The following is a 26,093-nucleotide window of genomic DNA, read 5'->3' as shown; positions in this document are numbered from 1 at the left end:
CTGAGTGAACTCCATCTCCCTGGGCCTAATACTCTCTGTCTCTGCTGCTGCTGTGGACACAAACAGTGACCATCCAAACCTGTTGAGTTCTTCTGTTAGTTCTTGACCTGGTGCTGCCGCTAAGGTAAATTGACTACTGTTACTTTGCTTCGGCGCCATGAACTTCTTGTGGACTTAAGGAGTTTCCAGAGCGACTGTGGTGTTGTAAACAACCGATGGGCCATAACCGAACCGGACAAGACTTGTGAAAGAGAAGAAAAAGTTTTCTTAAAGTGACAGAAAGACAGAACGATTTAGAGAGGGGTGGAGGGCTGATTTGGGTCTGGGTCAGCAAGACGCTCAGGCAAAGGTGGCAGACAGGTAGAGAACTATAGGAAGACGGATCCAATTTAAAAATAGCCTACCTTTGTCCTAGTTATCCGCCCTGGACCGCGATGGGTTCAGACGTGCGTGACCTGAACTCCCTCTTGCCCCCTCTCCCGGCGGGCCCCATCAGCCCCGGCTGCCCGGCTCTGCCCGTCAGCACGGCCCCTCAGTGGGCTCCAGTACTGGACTTCCACCCGGCTGCCTCCCCGTACTCCTCCCTGGCCGCCCCACACACCTCCCTGGGGCCACACCACTCCTTCATCAAGCAGGAGCCCACCTGGGGGGCCAGCGGAGACCCCCACCACCACGAGACAGACCCTCACTGCGGCCTCAGCGCCTTCACCGTCCACTTCTCGGGGCAGTTCACGGGCACCGGGGCCTGCAGGTACGGGGCAGCCTTCGGGGCACCACCCCCCACCCAGCCGCCGTCCGTCACAGCCCCGCACCACCACCAGCCTCCCAGCAGGATGTTCAGCAACCCACCCTACCTGACCAACTGCATGGACACCCAGCAGGCGGCCCGCAACCAGACAGGTAGGGCTTAATGATTTGATTGGATTTGATTCAATTTATTTCATTATTATAACATGTAAAACTAAAATTTAAAAAAGGAGAAGCAAAAAGGTCTTAAAGAAAACAACAATATCACAGAAATAAAAAGTGCAAAGCAGGCCTAGATTGGAAAAGACTTGGTCATATGGATTACATATCCGAACAGGAGTTGGTAGAAGTATACACCAGTGGGAAGAAGTATACACGGCAAGGCTGGAGTGTGTGTGTGTGTGTGTGTTTTCGGTCTAGATATCATTAGGTAATTACAAAGTGTCATAGCCCATTTTAAAGTCACATTTGTTAATGTTAACATTGTTTCGGCTTCATTTAGTTATTCTCTGATAGCTTCACCTTCTTCATCAGAAGTAATAATAATTTTAATAATACATTTTATTCACGAGTGCCTTTCACGAAATTTAAGAACAACTTACATGTACAGATAATAAAAGAGAAAAACAGATGCCCAACAATAAAACAGACCGGGGATGGATACAAAGAAATTAACAACAGACTAATAGAAGAACAATTCAATTGAAAATGTGTTGATCACTTTTCAATAAAGTAAAAAGTACCTTCAAATCTAATCCGGAGGGCAAGTTTTTAATATATAGTTGAAACAAACGGCATCAAATTTCTAAAGAGAGTCTAAATGTAAAACCAGGATGAGTACCTGCTAAATTTGTTGGACTCTTCTCAGTCAAGTGCTGTTTACTCATGTTACCCTATTTTTTTAGTTTGCAGAAATGTTCCCATCTTATGTAAATTAGAGGCACCATGATTTAGAGAACATCAGTCACAAATAGATTCATCGCTAGTGTTAAACCTGTAATGTATGAAAAATATTGTTTGGCGTGGTTAAAACTGGACAATCTGTTGCCTTTACCGCCATGTCGGCCTTAGTTTCTCCTTATTTTGTAATGCGCCACAGAGTTTATAACTATTTTAAACCACACACAGTTCATTAAGGAAGAAAACACTTTAAAAGTACCTTTAAATGTAGAAAGGTGACCCTGCTTTCTTCTTTAAAATAAAACTGATGGTAACTTAACTTAGCAGACTGTGTAAATCCAGGTGTGACTTACTAAGGAATTGCTTTGGTTAAGTATTTAGGCAATTAATGTTTAAGCCAAGCATAGCAATGCTTACGGTGTGGTGATGCCTAAAAAAGAATGAACTTGTTCTGGAGTCAGTTTGGGTTAGTTAGTTTGCATAGTTAGTTGATGTTTCACAAGGTTCACAGCTTTGGTCTTGCTATTTTTTTTTCATTAATGAAAAGCTCAACACATTCATAATCTTCATTCATTTTTTTTTGTTATTAATATGTCTTGGTATTTGCGTTGGAATTCAGATTTTGGGATGCAATATTTACATTTGCATATAGATTCAATATTTGTTGCTCAGCATCAACACACACATAGATCCTAATAATTCCGACTCAGGAGTTTATGTTAAGTTCTTCTTTGATGACGGAGGAGAGAAGGGAAGTTTGTTCTAAACGAAGAGCAGGTCGAGTTTATTTTCCATCAGGCCTGTGGAAACGACTGCACACATAACAAAGGGTCCTGAAGCGTTGAACGACCTGACACTTGTGTGACAATATCTTAAGTGTGTCTGCTGAATTTATATGTGGCTCTTCTATTCTTAAATAATGTTTTACTATGTTGATCAAATAAATAAAAATATACTTTATATAAATAAATAAAAATGTGTAGGCTGAGGTGCGACTCAATAAAATGCTGCATCAGACATGTTTCCCCTCCAGTAGTAATTTAATGAATCAGGCATCACCTAATCATTCTTATTTGCCGTTTGAATTTTCCAAAGGTGTATAGGGGGGGTGGAACGCCCGACAAACTGAGCTAAGGGCGCCCCCTCCACAGCTAGTTTTAATCAAATCATTTAAAAGACTGAACAAAGTTTTAAAGATAGCTGAAATCCTCAAAATATTTATTTGGTAAAAAAATTTACCACACTGAACTTTTTCTGAGATTGTTCAACACAAGTGGATAAGAGCAGTCTGTGTTGGATTCAGAATGAGATAAGAACAAATATGTTTGCATTAATTTCTATTCTGTTTTTACTGAACAGATTTGAGATTATTGAGTTTAATTGCATTGATCTCACAATACAGTAGTTCCTAGCTCTATTCAATTAGTTTTTAGTCTGCAACATCACTTTAAAATATCATATTTAAATCATTTGACTTTCCTTTTCTTTTGGTAAAGCCTGTATAGGTTTTGCTGAATAATATGTGACAGAGGGGAACATTAGTCTTGAAATGTGTCAGAGGTCACTAATGGGATTCAAGTGCAGAATGTGTTGTGTATAATGCATCGTGTAACACGTGATACTGAATTTTCTAGTCTCGACCCCATCTAATCCCTGATGTTTCGCATGTAGGATTACCAATCAATTGGTGGTTACCCAACAGATTAATTAGCAATAACATGCTTATCAAGCAGATCATTTAGGAATAACATTGTAATCAAAGAGCTGAGCCGACCCCTAACCTGCTTTATCTGCTGCCCCGCTGTGGCTGGACGAGCACAGACAAACACACTAAGAGCAGGACCCGGGTCACACAGTAGGGCTGATAGCGGGGCAGGGTCACTGAGACTATCACTGTAAACTCCCCACAAGAAGGATTTAGCTTTTTTCTATAATATACAGTGCATTTTATTTGGACTGTATGCTTGCTATGAGAGGCCTGCCAGTGCCATCACAACATTTGGTTGGTCAATTATAAAAAAAAAAATAATAATAAATAAAAAAACGGGAAGGACACATTTTTATTTTACATGTTTAATTTTGTCTGGAAATTGAGATAGCTTTAACAGCTCTGCGCATTATGTCAGTAAAGTGCTACAGTAGCATGAAAGGATAAGCTGCTATAACTTTTAACAGTACGTCTCGTGCTTAAAATATGATGCTTGATCCAAAGACACGGCTGAAAAGTGTTTTATAATGGGAACATGAATACAGTGTCATGTCGGAAAATAAAATAAATATCAAGGAATTTAAGTTATGGAAAAGTTTTCCAAACGGTTAGAAATTAAAATTAAAAAATCTCCATTTTGAGTCTGTGGCACAGGGGAAGAGAACACAAGTATTGTGGGTATTTCCAGACTTTGGGTTTTCCACTTGAATACAAATTCACCTCATCGCTTGTCACCTCAGTGATGGACTTCAAGGCAACAAAAGAGTTCTGCACCCACGCATGCATGCACGCATGCACGCACGCACGCACACACACACACACACACACACACACACACACACACACACACACACACACACACACACACAGAGGAGTCAGACAGGGGTGAGTGGAAGATAAATGGAGATGTTTAATGAGGGTTTTTTTCTCCTCTCCCTCCTCTCTCCTCTCACCCAATGATCCACAGAGAAAAGTGAGTGAAAGTGCTGCATTTTAATTAATGACTCATGTACGTGAGAGTGAGAGTGAAAGATTGTGTGTGTGTGTGTGTGTGTGTGTGTGTGTGTGTGTGTGTGTGTGTGTGTGTGTGTGTGTGTGTGTGTGTGTGTGTGTGTGTGTGTGTGTGTGTGGAGTGTGAGTGAGTGTGGGCATGTGGGTGATTTATGGGACTATGTTGTGGCCTTAAGGTCAGTCGAAGTCATGAGTCAGATCTTGTCCGAGATGTCAGGCGAAGCTCTAGTCTTTTCCGAACAACAACTCTGTGTGTGTGTGTGTGTGTGTGTGTGTGTGTGTGTGTGTGTGTGTGTGTCAGGAGCCGCAAAGAGACTTTATACATTTAATATTTTTGTGGCATAATTAGGATATCTATCCACAATTTGAAATCAACATCACATTATTGGGATACAATGAAATTGTCATTTGCGGAAACAATTCTTCATATCTTTCTCCACATTTTAAAGTGTCATTGAGGATTTACTCAATAACCCCGAACTGTCACAGAAGATAAGAGTAATGGTCGGGGTCAAATATGTAGCAAATCCTGTGAAAAAAAACTAACTTTTTTTAAATGTGTGTTTTATGTGTTTTAAAGCATTACATTAATTATATTGATGCAGGCAGTATTTGTTTAGATTCTGAACAATACAGCCTATAATTAAAGTTCTACACAAAAAGGCATGTATGTCTTTAAACGTTGGATTGTGTTGAAACTTTAGAAGATTAAACACACAAATGCCTTTTTTTATGTCGAACTATTTGTAATGATTAGTCAGCGAATGAAATAAAAGGCCAGCATCACGTGATTGTAGCTGGTGATCCAATTTAAAAAAAAAATCAAGAGTAAGTGATGTGTGCTGAAGGATTTCACTTTAATCCACTTGACTATGTGAGTTCACTTTTCTATATGTTTCTGTGTTGTAGGTTATGGCGCGGTTGCATTCGATGGAGCCGGCAATTACGGCCACACTCCTACACACCACAGCTCCCAGTTCTCCAACCACTCATTCAAACATGAGGACGCGTTAACGCAGCAAAGCACTATGGGTAAGACACCACCTTTTGCTCCCCGTCCCCACACAACTGCACAAACAGTGAATTTGAGAAAAAAAAGGGGGGAGTCAAAATTTTCAACTGGGAAACTCTCCCTGCATTCCAATTCCCATACTTCCGTACTATTTAGTATGCCAAAAGAAGATTTAGGATGTCCCAATACATGCACATCAATTGTAGTATGCTGAAAATACATAAATGCCCCACTAACTCCAATATCATTTCTTCCTTATCTGATTTTTTTCTCTCTCCTGTGGCCCTAAAACTGTTCTGTACTTTAGTATGTAGTGTAGTAAAAAGAAAGAGTGTGTGATTTGCAGGGTCTATCTGTGTTTTTTAGAGGCTAATTATTCTACACATAGAAATCATTGCCTTAGCATGCACATACTGCACTCTAACTTACAGTATCCACCAATTTCTTTCTTCCAGTTCTTTTGACTATTTTAACACATTTGTTTAAAGGCCTTTGCACATCGTGCGATTAATTTGTTAATTAACGAACGTATACAGAGTCAATACAAGCTTCCACACCAGCGCCGTACGTTCGCTTCGTGATTTTGCGTCTGTTATTTTTTCGAACTGAGTTAGATTTTTCTGGGACATTCGCTTTTACGTGGCGTTTATTCGCGTCGCGCCCGCTGTGCAAAGGCCTTTAGAAACAATTTTCTTAAGTTGATTTACAGTTCATAGTTAATAAGAATGAAAGTTATATCTCTTTAACTAAGCTCAGTGTATTTTCAAGTGCTATTATTTTTATCTATACTGAAATTAATATAAGGAATTCATTTACCATTGAATACATTTACACTACATTTTAACGTTGTTTTGCCACAAGTCAATTGATTTTATGACAAACGCTGGGATGGTAGTTGCTGCTGCTAATATGCTAGTTAGCTCGAGGACAATTTTAGCTTGTTTTTATTCTCTACAACCACTTAATTTAGTTATACGAAATAAAAAAGTTAATTTAGGAAGATTTTGGTTAATTTGAATGCATAATGACTTAATATCGTAGAAGAAGAGACAATATAGTAGAAGAGATATTTGAAAAGAAATTCAAGTCAATATTGACCAAATACCATATGTAGGCCTACTTGCTAGTTGTTTATCCTTTGTATGGCAATTGCGTGTGCGTTATACATTTGGAAGTCAGCTCCCCCTAATCCAAACAGACATTACAGTTGGTTATATGTATCATGTAACTTCTAACACAAATCTTACAAATTGTTCAAGCCTCAGGGTGTTTCCTGTAATCTAAGTTCTCCTGCGCAGATGGGAAGAAAAAAAAACTTTGACACATTTTGTCCAGAATAATTTGGGGTATTTTTATCCTTCAGTAGTCACAAAAACGCAAAACAAAACAATGCCCCAGAGTCTCTTTCAATAAGAAACAAGCGTAGATCTTGATGTGTATTTAAAGCACAGCTGCGTCTGTATGGCAGCTCCATGGCCCTCACCTAGGGAGTGTCTTGTCCCCTTATTCTAACGTCTCGGCGCTGACCTCGCCTGTCGGAGGTATAAATCAGCCACATCCTGACTCACAAACTCCCTGGTCTCCTCCTCTCGTGCACTCTTTCATCCGCCCACCTCTCCCTCTAATCCCCTCCGCTGTGCACGTTATTGGTAAATATTTAAATGGTGTTCCTTTCAATGGAGCCTGGTGCTGTAAATTTCCGCCGATTTTTACGACAAAGATAAGCGTCAGAATCGTGAAATTGAGACAGATTTTGGAATGTTGAGAAATGTCGAGGGAGCGGATCTGCTGCGATGCCTGGGAGGCTCGGAGAAAGAGAGAGAGAGAGAGAGACATGAAGCAAAGGTTCTTTATTTGTAGAAGAAAAACATGAGTGAGTCATGGATGAGTTTGACATCATCCGCAGTCTTTGATGGCGCATACAGATAAACACATATACTGCATTTGTAGCATGTTTTATATCCTGTCCGTGTGTGTGTGTGTGTGTGTGTGTGTGTGTGTGTGTCTTTGTAATCTGTGCACTAAAGGCGACCAGCAGTACCCCGTACCTCCTCCAGTCTACGGATGCCACACACCTTCAGACAGCTGTGCAGGCAGCCAGGCTCTGCTGCTGAGGAACCCTTACAACAGGTAACACACATACGCACACACACACACATTTACTCACCCTCCTTGGCCTATTTTTATGATCTATTTCACAAACAGCAACAATTTAAGCTGTTTTTTTTTCAAAAAGCATTGTTGATTGTCCCGTTACAACCTGCAGTCATTCAGTGAAAGGTGGCAGGATGCGGATTTGAACAGGATGTTCACCTTCAGGACAGGTCTGTCTGCCATAGTCGCTTCCTTTTCTGTTTTTTTTCTTTTCGTTTTCCCCTTGATACTTATCGACAGTTTTAGTTATATGCGTGCTTAATTCAGCCGTGAGAAGCGTGGTATAATATCTTACTTTTTTGAAGTTGTTTACATCCAAAGTAGGTAGCTTTTTTAAATTCGCCTAGGAAAGTCCTGGTGCCATTGAAGGAAGTGAACCAACAATGGCAGGAAGTTATGAAGTAAAACTTGATTGCTTAACCGATCGGAAAATATTTTTAAAATATTATAAATCACGTTGTTGTTTCTTTGATCGTCTGTTTCGATCATTCGTGGGAAGACCTACAGTACGACGCCAAATAATGACCTTATGACAGCTCTCTAAGTCAAATCTCAAAGCATTTCTAGTCTGGAAAATAATCTTTTAGTAATATTTTAAGAGTGTTTTCCAATGAACAGAAAATAAAGTAAAAACCTGCGGTGACAGCAGACTTATTCTCATTTTGTTTAGTCACATTAAGCGGTTTTTCCAAAAGATTCAACGATTACATTGTAGATATGTATCCACCCATCACTGCCGAGACAAACCACGGCTATATTGGACCTTTTTCTTGTCAAACCGTACATTAAACCTAAGCACTTCTGTGAAGAGGCGATTTATGTACGTATAGTTGCAGCTTGGCTCATGTTGTTTCATTTTAAGTCTTTTTTTAGCAGCATACATTTTGACTTGTTGTTCTAGGAAAAGCACAGATGTTACTAATCACATTTAACGATGGCTCTATTCAAGCATTGACTGTGTGACAGTTAGATAGCATGTCATCCTTCATTTTATCATTTACACCTGTTCTTTTCCTACTTTGACATAGTGTCTCCCATGAAAAAGAAAGCAAAGCCATTTATTATTAATTTGATTTATAAAGACTGAACAAGAATACACACGCACACACACACACACACACACACACACACACACACACACACACACACACACACACACACACACACACACAAACAAACAACCACCTCACTCGGAACGTGTGTGTAGGAGATGCCACTACCTGTATGTACCTATTCCTCTCATACAGGTTTAAATGAGCTTCCAATGAATTTATTAAACTCAACATTTCAGGGAGGCACACCTTGCTGCACCAGCACACTCTCCAAGCTCTTTGCTTGTTTTAATGATTGTAAATGAAACATTCCTCACATGCCACTGACACTGTGTTTTCCATGGACAGTAGGAATGTTCTGTAAACACCTTAGCAGAGATGGATAGTGAAGTTTGTTTGTGTGTGTGTGTGTGTGTGTGTGTGTGTGTGTGTGTGTGTGTGTGTGTGTGTGTGTGTGTGTGTGTGTGTGTGTGTGTCCTACACAGTAAGAGAGACATACTGTAAGCTGTCCTCCTGAGAAGTCTCAGACTGAGGGTCTTCTTTGTCATAAACATAACTGATATCAGCTCAGCAAACACACACACACACACATATACACTCTCTCTCACACACACACACACACACACATGCACACATACACTCTCTCACACACACACACACACACACACACATGACTGGGAAGACTCATATGAGTTGAGTCAGTTGTCTAATCTTGCAGCCTGGTACCAACAGGACTGTGTTTACTCTGCATGCCGTCAGCTTGGCCCGCTGGAACAACATGAAATGAAAACATACTGAGTGCTTATTAATCCATACACACACACACACACACACACACACACACACACACACACACACACACACACACACACACACACACACACACACCACACACATCATGTGAAAGGAGACTTACAGTAAAAGTTGCAGTTTTGAAAGTGAACTTTGTGAATTTTTTCAATCTATAAAGGTTTAGATTGTCCACATCACGAATTAACTCTGGAGCTACGATAGTTTTTGTTGTATTTGTACAGGTTTCAAGATTTCTGCTTCCAACACAATAAAATAGTGGTACTGTAAATCAAATGCTGTGCCCACATTTTCCTAAACAGTTTACATTGGAATAACTAATAAAACATATTATTCGAAAAAAAATGAAGACATTGTTTCTGGGAAGATATGCTACTCCAGATTGTTTTATTTAATTAAGCTTTGTACTGATGTGGCGACATACATTCATTTCAGAGGATGATATCCCAAAACTAAAGTCCAGTTATTTTGGGAAATAATTTGGTAAATAGAGCTTTCAAAGGCTTTTTACTTTATTGCACTTTTCCCACGCTGCATCTCTGGTTGCATGATGTGTTTTTGTCTTGGAATTTTCTGTTGATGTGATGTTCCCGATTGTTCATCCATGGCAACTATCACTGTAATGGAAACTAGACTAGTATCTTCTTATGTCTTTTGTTTGTTGTTGAGACCACATGGGATTCTTAGGGAACAACATACTGCGTGTTGAAGTCAGAAAAGTAGGACTGACAACTTTCACTAAATGGATATAAAGGCCAAAGCATGTGTTAGTCAGCAATAGAGAAGCAAAGCAGACACCTATAAAGCTTGTGCTCAGCCTCCATTCCAACAGTACTTCAGCAGAAATAGCTCAACGTGTGCTCTGCTGGCTGTGTGCCCCTGCTGTACTGTAAAATAAGAGCTGTGTAATGAGCAGGGTACCAGGCACCACAGCTACCCCATCCAGACTGCTGCAAGCCTGCAGGTGGTGTGATAGAGGGGCTGTGGTGTGAGGGGGTGAGCACTATAAATCCACTGTATGTGTGTGTGTGTGTGTGTGTGTGTGTGTGTGTGTGTGTGTGTGTGTGTGTGTGTGTGTGTGTGTGTGTGTGTGTGTGTGTGTGTGTGTGTGTGTGTGTGTGTGTGTGTGTGTGTGTGTGTGTAATCACATGACAGGTCTGAATAATGATGGTGGAGTCTGCTGTGTTTAATGAAAGATGGCTGTTATGGGAGAATTGAGATTTCTTGGTGTCTGTCTGAGGCACATTCTTCCACCTTAGCTGCAACTCTCTGTGCGTGTGTGTGTGTGTGTGTGTGTGTGTGTGTGTGTGTGTGTGTGTGTGTGTGTGTGTGTGTGTGTGTGTGTGTGTGTGTGTGTGTGCGTGTGTGCGTGTGTGTGTGTGTGTGTGTGTGTGAGTTTGCGTGATGACTCTTTCATCAGAGTGCTTCTATGGAGGACAATTAAAGGCAGCTCAGCTATGCATATAGCTTCACACACTCAACCCTGCAAGTTAATTACATCTGAAGATACAAAGGTCGAAGGTAAAAGTGTGTTCTGACTAAACACAAAGCCAATTTTAGAAGGGAAGCATAAGTTTTTGCAAATAGACACAGATGTGCCGGGTAGTGTGAGATGAGGCAAATACGCAAATGATCAACATTTGAACCTGAATGAAGACGTGTAAATAAGAAAAGGGTAATAGGAGAAACAGCAGGAGCTCCTGGTAAGTTTCAGTCTGAATGGTCACTGACACTCATGCACACGCACACTCAACATATACATGTCATGTGTATGTATGTCGCTACTGTAGCTGGCTGCAGCTAACATCTGCACAGTTCATTGGCTGTTTGGGGGCGAAAAGCTGCTTTGCATTAACTATAAACACATTTCTCTGGAAATTCTACGTGCAGTGTACATTTCACAGAATTCCAGCTTCGCTTTTTGGCATTTTGCCCTTTTTTCTGATAATAGATTGCATTGGTGGCTAATAAACGAGGGGAAAGAGTTGTGAGGCTGACCCCTGCAACAAAGCTCCTGCAGCTGAACTGTGGGTGAAGCGTTTGTATTGTACTGTACATCTCAACCACTACGCTGCCAGCTAGTGATAATCCATCATGGAGCAAGGCGTGTCATTTGGAGGGACATGCTTTGGACATGTAGACCTGACAATGGAGCTACACACTAGAAGGTCAGGTGGTCTCCTGGGAACCATGAAACTCTATACTACAGTTCATGGCAAATCAGGTTTTGCAAATGCAAAGATATCTCACTCTGGACTCTGGACAAGTGTTGACCGACAGCTATGGTGTACGTTTTAGCCAGCGGTGTCGTCATAAATGGGGTAAAGCCAAACTATAAAAAGATTAAAAAAAAAATGTATAAGTCATTTAATTTAAAGGAACTCTTAAGTCCCATGTGGTAGACCACTCCTTTTACTATTACGTTAAAGCAGAAATACATTAGAAACCAGTTAAGAATAACCACTGTTGAATCAACTTCCTCTGTTCACACAGAGTTAAAAACATTCCGGATAGTATGCACTGTACTTTATGTCATCGTGACCTGCGTGGCTGCATGCTGCTGTGTCTGTGTCTTCTCACAAATACCTTTCTGAGCCAACTGGCATTCATCATATTTAACAGATGAATGTGAGTTGTGTGTGTGTGTGTGTGTGTGGAATGTGAGTTGTGTGTGTGTGTGTGTGTGTGTGTGTGTGTGTGTGTGTGTGTGTGTGTGTGTGTGTGTCTGATGGCGACGTGTATGTGCACAAAGAAGTGGCAGTGAGAAGGAATGTCTGTGCTTTTTTAGGGGGTAGCTCCATTGGGAAGAAGTAAATGTGACTATACTGTATGTGTGTAAATGAGATATCAGATATTTGCTGACTGTACTTACATGATTGCAGGTGCGATGAAGTGGTGTGGCCCATAGACTGTTGGGTTTTTTCTACGTGAGCTCATAAGCACTGAAAAGGGTTTTCCAACAGGGTGATAACAGTTACCGTGCTCAGCTCTAACTGTGTGGACCCAGTCTCAGAGGAAAATCCGCAGAGTTGAGTTTGAGAGGAAGAGCAGATACGCCCGTTCCCAATGTTCAACCTAAACTCTGAACCACACATCCTCCACCGCCAACGTGTTAATTACAGTTCGATGAATCTGATCGTTGTTTGCTCACTCTTAGCAAGCAATTTTCTAGTCTATGGATTAAGGTGGAGTCAGAGATTCTGGAGATACTTGTAGTCAAAAACCCTTTTTTGTCAAAATCTGTGAAATCTGTGGTCTGCTACCTGTCCGTACTGTGTGTGCACTGAAGAAAAACTCCAGTGTTAACACACAGCCTAGGCGCTGTAAACGGGCATGTTGCTAGCTACGGTGGGCCCCCTTTGTTTACATGTCCTTTGTTTACATACCATTTTAAGAGCCCATGAGAGCCCAAAATACCAAAAAAAGATGAATGAATGAATGAACATAGGCCAAAGAAGCAGACATTTTGATTAATCTGGTGTCTAGGCCTACTCCTTGTCCTTGGCAAATGGCGACGCCGACAAAGAGCACCTTATGACCGCTCCGCCGTACACTGCACATTCCCACTGCAGTAGCAGCACAGGATGCAAACTCCCATCCTCCTGGTTTGGTTTACGCAGACTGAAATATAACACATTTCATAGACAAGAGCTTTCTGTTTCTCTGTGTGTTATCATAGAAGATATGAGGCAAAGCTGGAGGCTGCGTCACACACAGCATGTTTTGTTCTGCTCTTTGTGAGGGAGTGAAATACTCCAAGCTCTTTGTGTCTTAATATACTGTGTGTGGGTCTGTGGTAGCTAGTAATAACATTAATAATCTAATTGGTAAAAAAAAAATCTAATCAATTGGAAATATATTTTGTTGTTTTCTTAATTTCCATTATGATTTAATGTTCTAGTAGTTTAGTAGTTTCAGGGTTTTAGGGTGTCTCTGTTTTATACAATTCTAAACTGAGTATCCTTGAGTTGTAGACAGCTGGTCAGAAAAGTAAGACATTTGAAGATGTCACCAAACTTCAGTTGATTAATTGATTTAATTTAGAAAAATCAGTAGTGATAAAAATCTTGTACCAATTAGTAAAAAAGTATTCCGCCACGCAAACAGTTCTGTGAGGTTGTATTAGTATGCTAACATGCTAGCAATGACAATGCTAAAGTTCTTATGTTTAACATGTTAATTGTTTACTATGTTCACCAAATTAGGATAGTGTGTAAGCATGCTTTATTAGCGCATTAACACCAAACATCAAATACAGTTGAAGCTTATGAATGTCGTTGGTTTTGAGGGTTCACAAACATGATGATTCATCCTCAGGGGAACATGGTAACATGGCTATCCATCACTCAGGAACAAAGTGGCTGTGTACTGACTGACATGCTAACCCTGGAAGCACATCGCTAAGCAGGCGGAAACTATAACTTTAACAAAATACTGCATAGCACCACAGTAAATTACTGTAGAGATGATGTCTGCAATCATCCTTAAAGTTACATGCTTTTATAAAGTCACCCCGACACGTGTCTCTGGGTTCAGTTTGAATGTGAAAGCCTCCCCTTGTGCATGTGCCAGCTGATTTTGTGTCTGGGCTTATTGGGCCAAAAAGTCAAAGTCTGGCCTCTTGGGCCAAGTATTTTACACAAGACATACACACACACACACACACACACACACACACACACACACACACACACACACACACACACACACAACCCCAGGCTTCAGCTGGATGTATGGAGCTCTGACAAAAGAAAAAAAGAAAATAATTCAACAGTCTACAAATGATTGGTCTGTGTTTTGCATTACGGGCTGCATGTGACTTGGGGAACACGATTGAGTAACGATTCCTTCACGACCCTACCTGCAGTCGAACAGCAGTCCATGCGCTATATATCTGCCAGGGTTTGCAACACTGTATGGATTTATGACATCGAATCACGTTCTTGCATCTCGTTATCTGATGTCTCGTCCGCTCTACATTCATATGTGGCAGCCGTCCACGTGGGAAACGTCTTAACCTTGGAGACATTTGGTGTTTCGTAAAAAAAGGATTTAGAGGCACACAGGGCTTTTCCTATTCTGATAGTTTGGAGTCGAATAGTTGTCTACTATTGGAGCGAGTATGGCTGCGCTGGTTTTTTTCACTTCCGGGTTAATGACCTGTTTATTATGTCGTAAAAACCTGAAAATATGTGTCACCATCATCATCCCTCTCCTCTCTCTTCTGTGTCGACAGCCACACAGCAGGCTATGACAGTGACCCCAGCACTCCCATGGTGTACAGCTGCAGCGCGCAGTACCGCATACACACTCATGGAGTCTTCAGGGGCCTACAGGTAAGACTCACACTGATACAACATTGTCTCTGCCTGTTGATTTTTGTTTTGCTGTCAAGACACACACTTAAATATCAATCAATCCGTTCTTGGCAGTAGACAGTACAATACAAAACATGACAATACATTACAAGACAACAATGTCTTTTAGGACAGGAAAAGCCCTGCACAAGCCCTGAATAGAGTATAGCATGTGCCTTTATATAACATAAATTATGCATAATAAAAAGGCTTGCACTAGTTAAGAAAAGAAAATTACCCACAGTTAAAACATTTTTTTTTTGAAAAACCTTATTGAAAATTAAAGTCAGCTAAGGAAACAACAAAGCATCAGTGACTCAAAAAAACTTTTTTTTTAATATATTTTTTTGAATGAGTTGACTCGAGGAGATGAGCGGAGTTGAGCCTGATGCAAGGACCAGACTATGTGTGGAGGACATACTGAGATGTAGCAGAGCAGAGATTTACAAACACACCAATGCCTACACATGCACATCAACAATTTTTTTAAAGGCAGCTCTTAAGGCCAAGACAAATTATTTTCCACAAATCCATTAGCCGGGGAGAAACACACACACACACACGCGCACACACACGAACACACACACACACACACACACACACACACACTCACACAGAAGGTTACACTGGGTAAAGATACAGTTTCCATACGAGGGTCAGCACGTTAATAAATCATTAGATTTTAATTATTGTCTGTCAGCGGCTCTAAAGGACATGGGAGCAGAGATTCTCCAGACCTGCTCTCCTTCCACAGCGGGGACTTTTTGGAGATCTTTCTTTTCTTTCGTTTGGGGGCCTGTTTCATCATTCACCACTCTCCTTTTTTTTTTTTTTACTTTGTTCCGTCGTTTTTCTTTCCATAGAAATGGATTGCACAAAACACACATAAGAGAGAGAGAGAGGTCTGGCTCAGTGCAAGTGAATAAACAAACTCTCACTCTACTACGCCTTTTCAAAGTGTAATTTAAGAGCTGCTAAAATGTGAGATAACAGATTGAGTAGCAATGTGACGCTTCACTCTGTCATTTGTATTAAAGGGGTTTGCGCTAATTCTCCGTCACCGCCAAAGGAAATACAGTTGACAGTCGTGGAATTTCATTCGTCATTGATGTTAGTTCATGAGCAGCAAAAATGATTACGTGGCGTGTTCAAAGCTGAATCTTATGATCAAGAATCACTTCAGAAATGTGTAAATCACAGCTATTTTCATTTGATCTATAAGCATTTTAGTTGATACCTTAAATAAACAATCTTTTAAAACGTCTAGCAGCCAGACATGACCCAAAATGTTCAATAACAAATAAATGAAGGATGAATTATAAAACTGATAATTTGATTAATAAGTTGGGTGTGAAATATATACAGTGGAGGAAATAAGTATTTGATCCCCCACTGATTTTGTAAGTTTGCCCACTTACAATGAAATGAGTGTTCTATAACTTTAATGGTAGGTTTATTTTAACAGTGATAGACAGAATATCAAAAAGAAAATCCAGAAAATCATATAAAAAAAAATATATAAATTATTTTGCATTTTATTGAGGGAAATAAGTATTTGATCCCCTACCAACAATAAAGGATGCTGGCCTCCACAGAACAGTCCTTTCACTTTAAGAAAGTTCTCCTGATCTCAACTCGTTACCTGTATAAAAGACACCTGTCGTTAACTCTATAAAAGACACCTGTCCACAGAATAAATCAGACTACAACCTCTCAATCATGGGCAAGACCAAAGAGCTGTCTAAGGACATCAGGGACACGATTGTAGACCTGCACAAGGCCGGAATGGGCTACAAGACCATTGGCGAGAAGCTGGGTGAGAAGGAGACAACTGTTGGTGCGATTATTAGAAAATAGAAGAAGCACAAAATGACAATCAATCTCCCTCGGTCTGGGGCTCCATGCAAGATCTCACCTCGTGGGGTCTCAATGATCATGAGAAAGGTGAGGGATCAGCACAGAACTACAAGTCAGGAGCTTGTTAATGATCTCAAGACAGCTGGGACCACAGTCACCAAGAAAACCATTGGTAACACACTATGCCGTAATGGATTAAGATCCTGCAGCGCCCAAAAGGTCCCCCTGCTCAAGAAGGGACATGTCCAGGCCCGTCTGAAGTTTGCCAATGAACCTGAACGACTCAGAGAATGATTGGGAGAAGGTGATGTGGTCAGATGAAACAAAGATTGAGCTATTTGGTATTAATTCAACACGCTGTGTTTGGAGGAAGAGGAATGCTGAGTATAACCCCAAGAACACCATCCCCACCGTCAAGCATGGAGGTTGAAGCATTATGCTTTGGGGGTGTTTCTCTTCTAAGGGGACAGGTCGACTTCACCACATCGAGGGAAAGATGAATGGGGCCATGTACCGTGAAATCCTGGCTGACAACCTCCTTCCCTCAGTCACTAAACATGGGTCGTGGATGGGTCTTCCAGCATGACAATGACCCAAAACATACAGCAAAGGCAACAAAGTGGCTCAAGAAGAAGCACATTAAGGTCATGGAGTGGCCTAGCCATTCTCCAGACCTAAATCCCATCGGAAATCTGTGGAGGGAACTGAAGCTTCGAGTTGCCAAGCGACAGCCTCAAAACCTCAAAGATTTGGAGAGGATCTGCAAAGAGGAGTGGTCCAAAATTCCTCCTGAGATGTGTGCAAACCTGGTCATCAACTACAAGAAACATCTGACCTCTGTACTTGCCAACAAGGGTTTCTCCACTAAGTACCAAGCAATGTTTTGATAGGGGATCAAATACTTATTTCCCTCAATGAAATGGAAAAAAATTAATATATTTTATTTAGCGTGATTTTCTGGATTTTCTTTTTGATATTCTGTCTTGCACTGTTAAAATAAACCTACCATTAAAATTATAGACTGCTCATTTCATTGTAGGTGGGCAAACTTACAAAATCAGTGGGGGATCAAATACTTATTTCCTCCACTGTATATGAACCCACAATTTGTAAAATAATTAAAAAAAACATTGAAACTCAACAACTTATTAGGAAAATATCATATTTCATCATTGTTATTTTGTTGGAATAACATCTCAGGAATGCATTTGTGTTTTTATGATTTCTTAAATTATTAAGCATTTATTGGTTAGCTTAAAATAATTATTCCTTCTCAATTCAAATCATGCATGTAATGATTAAAGATTCCCTGTGTAGTTAACATGTCATTCAACGAGGCCTAACAAACCAACCTCTCCAACATTTGGAATAAAACTTGGCGTTGTTTACATCCAGGTATAGCAGTGTTCTTCTGCATTACTTTTTGTCTCTGGTGGATTGAATCCGCAGACCAATGTGAGACCAGAGTGTGTCCCCCACTCATAAAAAACTTCTCCATAGAGGTCAAAACCTCCACAGGCTACTTAAATGGTCTTATTTGTAATGAGGTGGATTAACACTGTGTTGGATTTTTTTACTTTTACTTTACTTTATTAATTCATAATACATTTCTAGCCTTGAGCCTTTAGGCATCAGTGTATACAGTAGAGTTGGGATCAGGTTATAATCATGCAACTTCACTTAAGATTTTCATATCGTACTGTTTCAGTATAATGTTAAGTTTAAAGGATGAACATGTCAGTTAATTGACTGTAACGCTCCTAGGAATAGCTGCTAACTGGAGCTAATTGCTAAAGGGCTGACCTCTGATTCTCTCCGGTCATTATCCTACACACTGAGGAAATGAAGAGCAGATGGCTGCAAGACGGCTAAGAAAAGAAGGGTTTTGAGGGAGAAAAGAATCAGAGGAGGAATGGGTTCCTTTTTTTTTAAGGTTGAGCAGTAAACAGTTGTAGAAGAGGAGGTGTAAAGAAAGCGCTGAAATATGGTGTTAATTAATTTTTTTTTATTCTAGTTTTTATTTGTGTTTTCGCTGCACATAACAGAGCAAATACAGTGATACAACACAGGAGAGGGCAGCCATCTTCAACTGCAGAGTACAAGCATGGACGAAAAAATATAAAATTTAAAATAAAAGAGAGAGACGAGGGGGGTGTAGGTTTACAACCACTAATCAACACCCCTTACTGTGGGTTCAGTTAAAGTTGCAAAATAAAGTAAGGGTAGGTTGCAATGCTGGTGTCATGAGAGGGTCATGGAGAATAAGTAATACAATAAAGTAAAAACAGTAGATGTAGGCCTACTATGCAAAAAGCACTAGTCTGTGGATCTTTTTCTATGGGCATGTGTTATTACGTGTTATTGTTCTCCAGCAGAGCTGTAATGGGGCGCTGTGGAAGGGGGTGTCTGTCTAACCGGCGTGACTAACTGCTCCCTTCGGGCTGCAGTCAGCTTGGGGTCATTTTACTGCTAATTCCCATCTAATGAATATATGAGCATTTTATTCAAATGACCCCCGTGAGCCAGGCACATCACGTGCTCTTATTTACACACAGGACAGAATTAATCGTCTGTTTTCTCTAAATTACATTTTACTGCTTCAATTACTGATGTCCAGAGAGAGTTTTTTTTTAGCTAATTCTGCCATGAGTGGTTTGAATTTAAATTAAACTGTTTGATTTGTGTGTGTGTGTGTGTGTGTGTGTGTGTGTGTGTGTGCGTGTGTGTGTGTGTGCGTGTGTGTGTGTGTGTATGTGTACGTGCAGGATGTGCGGCGGGTGCCCAGCATCGCTCCAGCCATAGTGCGGTCAGAGAGCAGTGAGAAGCGTCCGTTCATGTGTGCCTACCCAGGATGCAACAAACGCTACTTCAAGCTTTCTCATCTGCAGATGCACAGTCGCAAACACACAGGTGAAAAAAGAAATGAAAGTGTGCACTAAATATGTGAAATTATAGCATTGTAAGTGCCACAGTTTCCTAGAAGCACATATGGTGACTGTCACCAACGTGTTCCCTCTTAAAAGTGTTCTCTGTGTCTTTATGAAAGCAAACCTTTTAAATGATGTTTCCATTGGCCCCAATTTTTCTTATCTGCTGTTGCCAGAAAGGACTTCCTGTTTTTGTAAAATAAAGAGTGCATTTGGATTCCCAGTTAAATCTGATGCAAGAGAGTTAGTGTTGAACAAACCAATGCATGTCTCAAAAAAGAGTAAAAATGTCGATACATTCTTCTATCGATTGACTAATCAAACAAATTAAAAGAAGAAAGAAATTAAATAATTACATATTAAAGGTAAAATAACTTTCCGTGTCCTTGATATTACCATGTTCCAGGGGAGAAACCGTACCAGTGTGAGTACACAGACTGTGGCCGGCGGTTCTCTCGCTCTGACCAGCTCAAACGACACCAGAGGAGGCACACAGGTTTGATTCCCTTTTGCTCAGTCTGTCCCTCTGGCTCTACATTTTCAAATGTTTCCTTTCACATCTTTGAATCTGCTCTCTCTCTCTCTCTCTCTCTCTCTCTCTGTGTTTGCTCTCTTCTGCTGATTGCATGACAGCCATTGTGTGGACAATGCAGTCTTTTTAAGTGTGCAGTTAGCATTTAATGCACTACACTGACCTTGCCCCCAGATACAGTTTCTAAAGGCTGGCCAAACTTTTGGAATGGCTTTACATGCAAGCCTCTGCTCTACTGTATTTTTCTATCTCCCTCTCTGCGTGTGTGATGTTGAACATGTGTTTTGTGTGTGTGTGTGTGTGTGTGTGTGTGTGTGTCGGTGTCTGTGTGTGAACTTGGGCTTTTTCGTGTGCTGTGTGCTGTGTGTGTGTTTGTGTGTGTGCATGCATACTGTACATGTGTTTAGGAGTTAAACCCTTCCAATGCGAGACGTGTCAGAGAAAGTTCTCTCGGTCTGACCACCTTAAGACACACACCCGGACTCATACAGGTAAAAGTGCGTAACATTTAATTTTTCCATTTCTTCTTCATCCATTTGATGTTTTACATAGATACATTTGCAAAAGACAATTCAAATATTTTCAAAGCTAAACTGCGTAACATTTTCATTAAAAAATTAGCATTGGTAACATTCAAGCCATCACCAAACAAATGTTTCTCCATCCATCCATCCCTTTCTTTTCTTTCAGGCGAGAAGCCGTTTAACTGCCGGTGGCCCAACTGTCAGAAGAAGTTTGCCCGGAGCGATGAGCTGGTGCGACACCACAACATGCACCAGAGGAACCTGAGCAAGCTGCAGCTGGCCATCTGAAAGTCTTCATGCTCTGTCCGACCTGTATCACATTCTAACATGTAAACATCTGGCTTCCATCTGCTTATGTTCTCTGTCTCTGGCTAATCCAAACCTGGTGAGGCCCCCCCCCCCCCCCCCCCCCCCTGCGCCCATGAAACCAGCTTCTGTTAAGGGCCACAGTAGAATCCTAATGGGTCGCTTTAAAATGCTTAATAGTAGATGTGTATCATTTTGATTTTCCTACAAACTAGATTGGACTGTCAACAGGCCGGATCGTTCAGATGTCTGTGGGTTAATCACAGGCTGTCTTAGAAACTGTTCTGTGGCTTTCAGGGTGTGGAATTTCAAGAACAAGGCTGGCAATATTCTGTATTTTTGTCATTTCCAAAGTCCTAACCGTTCAGTTGATACAGCAGGGGTTCCAATGCAGCAAAAAATATACTGTATATATAACAAAATAAAAGCAGGGTCGTTTGGCTGGCTCAACTTCTACCACATTACAATCCAATATCATTGGCCTCGTGCCCATATATTACTGGTGGACTACTTTGTGTTTCTACTCTTTACATTGCGTTTTTAAGATGAGTTGTAATATTATAAGCCACATGTGCCATTTCAGGCAGATGTGAACAACAAGATGTAAACAAACCCAGTTAGATTGGCAGTACATACACTTTACAGAAGGTTCCCAACCCAAGAACCATTGTTGCTACCTTTGCTTGCAGGACATTCCCAAACAAATTCCATCATATAACTATAATGTAATATTTCATTCGTTCATCCCCAGTGAGGTCAGCGGTTGCGGCCAGCGACACACGGCCCCCTGCAGCCTAGCGCCTTTTTAGGCTGTTGTAAATATCTCTAATGTTGAACTGCTTTTGGGGAAGTTTATTTATTAGGATTTTTTTTATTGGACAAAAATTGCTTTCACGGAACAATTTTAAAGGAGCATGGAGCCATTCGGTCTTTGTCCCTTCTTATAGTTCAAAAAGATAACGCTGGGTTTGATTCAAATTCAAATAAGTGATACAATTTGCATCTAACACCGTGCACAGTGTTTGCAATGTAAGCTTTTAGGTGTCTGGTCAGCATAAAATATACATTGCGAACAAAAATATGCCCTTATGGTTGTATTTAAAAAGATATATAAAAGATTTTTTTTTAGTAATGTGAGTAATTTTTTTTTTTTTTGCAGTGCTCAGCGTGTTCTGAGTCTCTTGTCTTTGTGGTGTGTAAATATTGCTGGACTCTGGCAGCGTCTTAGACACTGCGAGCTAAAGTATGTCTGCTGGGTCACACTGTGGCTCTGTGTCCGGGGACAGTAATGGTCAAGATGTAAATAATACTTCTTCGCCATGGGAATACCAAACTCTTTCCATGGGGCGGAAAAAACATTATGTAACTTAACATGATACATTTGAGACTTTTCTTTGGATGGATCCCGGGAAATGTTCGTACTTTAATTTTTTTTTCTGTCTTTCAAACACATGATTGTCTGAGTCATAAAACAGCAACGTCAGTGAAGAGTTTGTACTCAAAAAGTGTGAGATAATTGAAAATATTGTTTTGTTTTCTCTCTCTGTGTAAACGTATTGTGACTGCTTTGATACAGTACAACGTTGTCTCCTTGGTCTTTATTTATTCATTGAAAAGATTCCTTGCTATATTTTTTTATCATTGTGTCAGAATGTATTTGTTAGGAATATTGAAGAAGCTTCATAAAGCCCTCCAAGACGGTAACATCACCTTTTTCCACACACAAAGTAATATCCATGAAATACTGCTGGTCTCATTACGTATAATTACCCCTAAAAAAACGAACACTATTTTAAACAACAACAACAAAACTTGAAATGAAATATGTCTATACATCAGCTGACCTTTACCAAGGTTTCTTTCCAGACAGTAAATATCCTGCCATTTTTGTGACTAAAACCACATTAATAACCCAATTCAATTATAATTAGTCTGGCAAAAGGAGATTTAAGAAGCTCTACTGATACAAGCAGTTGCACAATCAGCACACACACACACACACACAGTACCATCCCCTTCCCTCTCTTTATCTCTCACCAGATTCCTCATCGCATTCCTTGGCTCTCCTCTCAGTGAAAAAAGAGGCAGTAAAAGCAGATAAAAATGAATGTTTTCTTTCAGCTTCCTCTCACTTCTCTTCCTCTTTCTCTTTTGTAACCTTCCAGTCTTTTTTTTCTTTTGGGGGCGAGGGGGGGTCCAATATATTTCATTGTATCACCCTCACTAGCTTCGGCTTTGCAATAACTTACAGCAATACATTTTTTCGTGAGGAAATTTCTCCAGTAAAAATGACAGTCAACAACGCTCACATGTATGAAAAGAATAACTCATAGCTTTGGAGTGTTCTCGACCCAACAACAGCCACCGCCATAGTGTTTACGGAGAGGAGAGAGAGAGAGAGAAAGCGGAGAGACAAATGGAGGCAGAGATGGATAAAGACAGATACGGCAATGTTTCTTTAGTGAACTTTTATCATAAGTTTAGCCAAAGTGTTAGTGTAAATCAGACAACGTGTCCGATTCCCTCGGTGGAAATCCCCTGAAAATCCCCAGGGCTCGTTGTGCTATATCTCAGCTGTCGTACGACAAGGCCTATATCTCTCATCTCTGGTGTGTGTGTGTGTTTTGGTGTTTCATCTTTGTCCCAGCCCCTCATGCCGCTAAAGGCCTTTGAAGAGAGATAGCTGGTCAGTGTAAATGTAGTTTGGTCCACTCTCAGTAGTCACATTAGACCCTGTATCTAAATGTTCTACTTAGAGCCGATATGGCCAACAAGGATTAGGGCCCCTTGCAAAGTACTGCAAAAAAAAAATCAAATACAAGAACAGTACATCAACCCCAATCTGAACACTTCTGTAGACATTCTAACCCGCAAGCAACTTTCTCATTCCTGGTCTCAGTTGAAGCGTAGCCAACAAGGCCTTTTAGTATTCCTATAATACATACGGGCCAGAGGGTGAAACATATCCCCAAATATTTAAATATTCTAACAAAAAAAAGGTATGTAGGCCTACAGTATAGGGTTCAACATAGGTAGGCTACAATCAAAAGGTTTAGTTGAAAAAGGGCTGATTTTCAAGTCCTTATCAACCAACCATCACTAAAATTAGTTTTTCTAGCTAAGTTACCTGAAAGATTTGGTCTCCCCGACCCCACCCCAAATGTTGACTCTGCCTTGCTTTGGGCCAGAGCTTTCTAAGTGCCATGTTTGCAAAAAAATATATACTTTAAAGCGGATTTAAAATATTTTTGTTTTAAATAATTTATAATGACAATGTATCAAATGATAACGTGGAAGGGCTCGCTTATAGTGTGGAACCTACAGAGAAATATCTCGTGAATCTGCAACTTTTTGCTAACAAATTTGCCATGTCAATTTATGAGTGATTGTCAGTGTTCCAAACTTGTTTCTGCTGCCTCCATGTGGCAGAAAATCAGTTGTTGCATGATTGGGGAAAGAATTGTGAGGTGAAAAAAAAACTATTAGGCCTACTAGCAATTATTGACACAACTGGGTGAATTAATTGTCCTAACATTATAGCTAAGAAAAACAGTTACAATGCTATAAGCCTTTTACCATCAAGCATTTACGCTTTTGTCATCTTGGCTTCCTGATGAGTTGCTTGCTCGTATGGTGACAACTCTAAAGGTTGGACCTTGTTAGCCTCTTCATACTTCACGAAATAGTTTGGTTCCACCACTTTCAGATTGAAAGAATTATAAGTCAGTATTTGTGTCCCTGAAATGTAATGTTTGATTTAAATGTTTATTAAGATTCACAGTTCTTAATTGATGTGACACATTATGAAAGCTCAGAGCCATTAGAAGGCTTGTCCACAGCAGACTTTCAAATTCAAGGTCGAAGTTCTCTTATGCCGTCAATGGCAATATAATTCCTAGATCTCTGGATGTCACCTAGAGACACGTCATCCTATAGTCATGTCAATACAAATACTAACATTTCAACTGCCTCAGTCATGTTGGTATAAGCATGCTGGCCCACTGTAAGGACTTATTGCACAGTTAAATAGAAGAGGGCCATCTTAAATCATTTGTATATGGCAGGCCATAATGCCGGCTGTAAGAATGGCCTATAAATATCTTTCTTATATTCCTGTATACAGTAGCAGACAGGTGCTAGTGGTATTGAGCTTGAATTTATCCTACAGAGAAGAGGGCTGTTCAGGCAATGTTAGAGGATACACCTGGTGGGTGGACCACTGTTGTGTAGGGCCTGTTACTATGAATTAATTCTTTATTCTTGTATGTGTGTATTATTGTGTCAGGCACACAGCTTTGCCAATACCACTCAATCCCTAAAAGACACAACAATTCCATACAAACAGAATGCAGAATACTGCATATAGCCTACTTTTATGCAAAGTCATAAAATGTTACAAATAATCCACCAAAACATACACACATTGACAACACATGTACTGTATATTACTAGAGAAAGCATCCATCTTGCCTTCAGCCAATTGCTGGAAGTGATGAAGTTGGATGAAATAAGGTTTTGCCCCCTAGTGGGTTAAACCAGCCATGCAGCCGATATTGCATGTGTCTTCGCCGTTGCCCCTGGTTTCCACTAAATCAAAAACTTTGAATACAAATAAAAATCCTCTTTAGTATTGAGCAGAATTGGACAAATGTAGAGAGACCCTGTAAAAAAAAAGAGACAGATTAGCAGCAGCATTGTGAAAGACAACAGCAACGAAGTGAGACTGAGAGAGAGAGAGAGAGAGAGAGAGAGAGAGGGGGAAAGAAAATGGGGGAAAGAGTAAAAGACAGAACCAAAAAAATCTGCGACCATGTTGTTCTGTGATCCTTGGACGCAGAGTCGAGGAGATGATACAGTGGATGTTTAGGTCCTGGTACGGCTCAGCACAACTCATTATTCCCCTGATGCCGAGTACACTATGGTACACACACTCACACTGTGCTGGAATTACTCAGCGCAGTTTGTTTCTCAAGAGGCTACATTCCTTCGCTTAGGCCTGGGCCTACTGTCAAAAACTCAAGTTGCTTGAAGAGGATAAGAACTGTGACATGAATACACATTATAAAGAGCAGAGCAAGTGCTGAGTAAACAGAAATGTAGCAAGCATGCATTTGTCAGTTTTCTAGTACATGTCCTATTTTTTTTCTCTGAACAGAGATTTTAACGTCCTTATTTCCAAATCGCTGACTTATTAAT

At 40.4% G+C, this 26,093-nt stretch overlaps 1 protein-coding gene across 1 annotated transcript; it reads left to right on the top strand.

Moving 5' to 3' along the window:
• Positions 1 to 434: 434 nt before the first annotated feature.
• LOC307250378 (Wilms tumor protein homolog) lies at positions 435 to 20,879 on the top strand (the record flags this gene model as incomplete). The annotated part of the gene is made up of 8 exons (XM_080027444.1): positions 435 to 900; positions 5,276 to 5,398; positions 7,406 to 7,508; positions 14,631 to 14,730; positions 19,374 to 19,518; positions 19,942 to 20,031; positions 20,475 to 20,564; positions 20,758 to 20,879. The coding sequence occupies 8 exons, from the start codon at positions 435 to 437 to the stop codon at positions 20,877 to 20,879; spliced, it is 1,239 nt and encodes a 412-aa protein (XP_079883570.1).
• Between the last annotated feature and the right edge of the window lie 5,214 nt (positions 20,880 to 26,093).

The sequence above is a fragment of the Ammodytes marinus genome (genome assembly GCF_949987685.1).
Source record: "Ammodytes marinus genome assembly, chromosome: 5".
Taxonomy (NCBI): Eukaryota; Metazoa; Chordata; class Actinopteri; order Uranoscopiformes; family Ammodytidae; genus Ammodytes; species Ammodytes marinus.
Note: the sequence above shows the minus strand (reverse complement) of the source record. Positions and strands in the feature narration are given on the sequence as shown.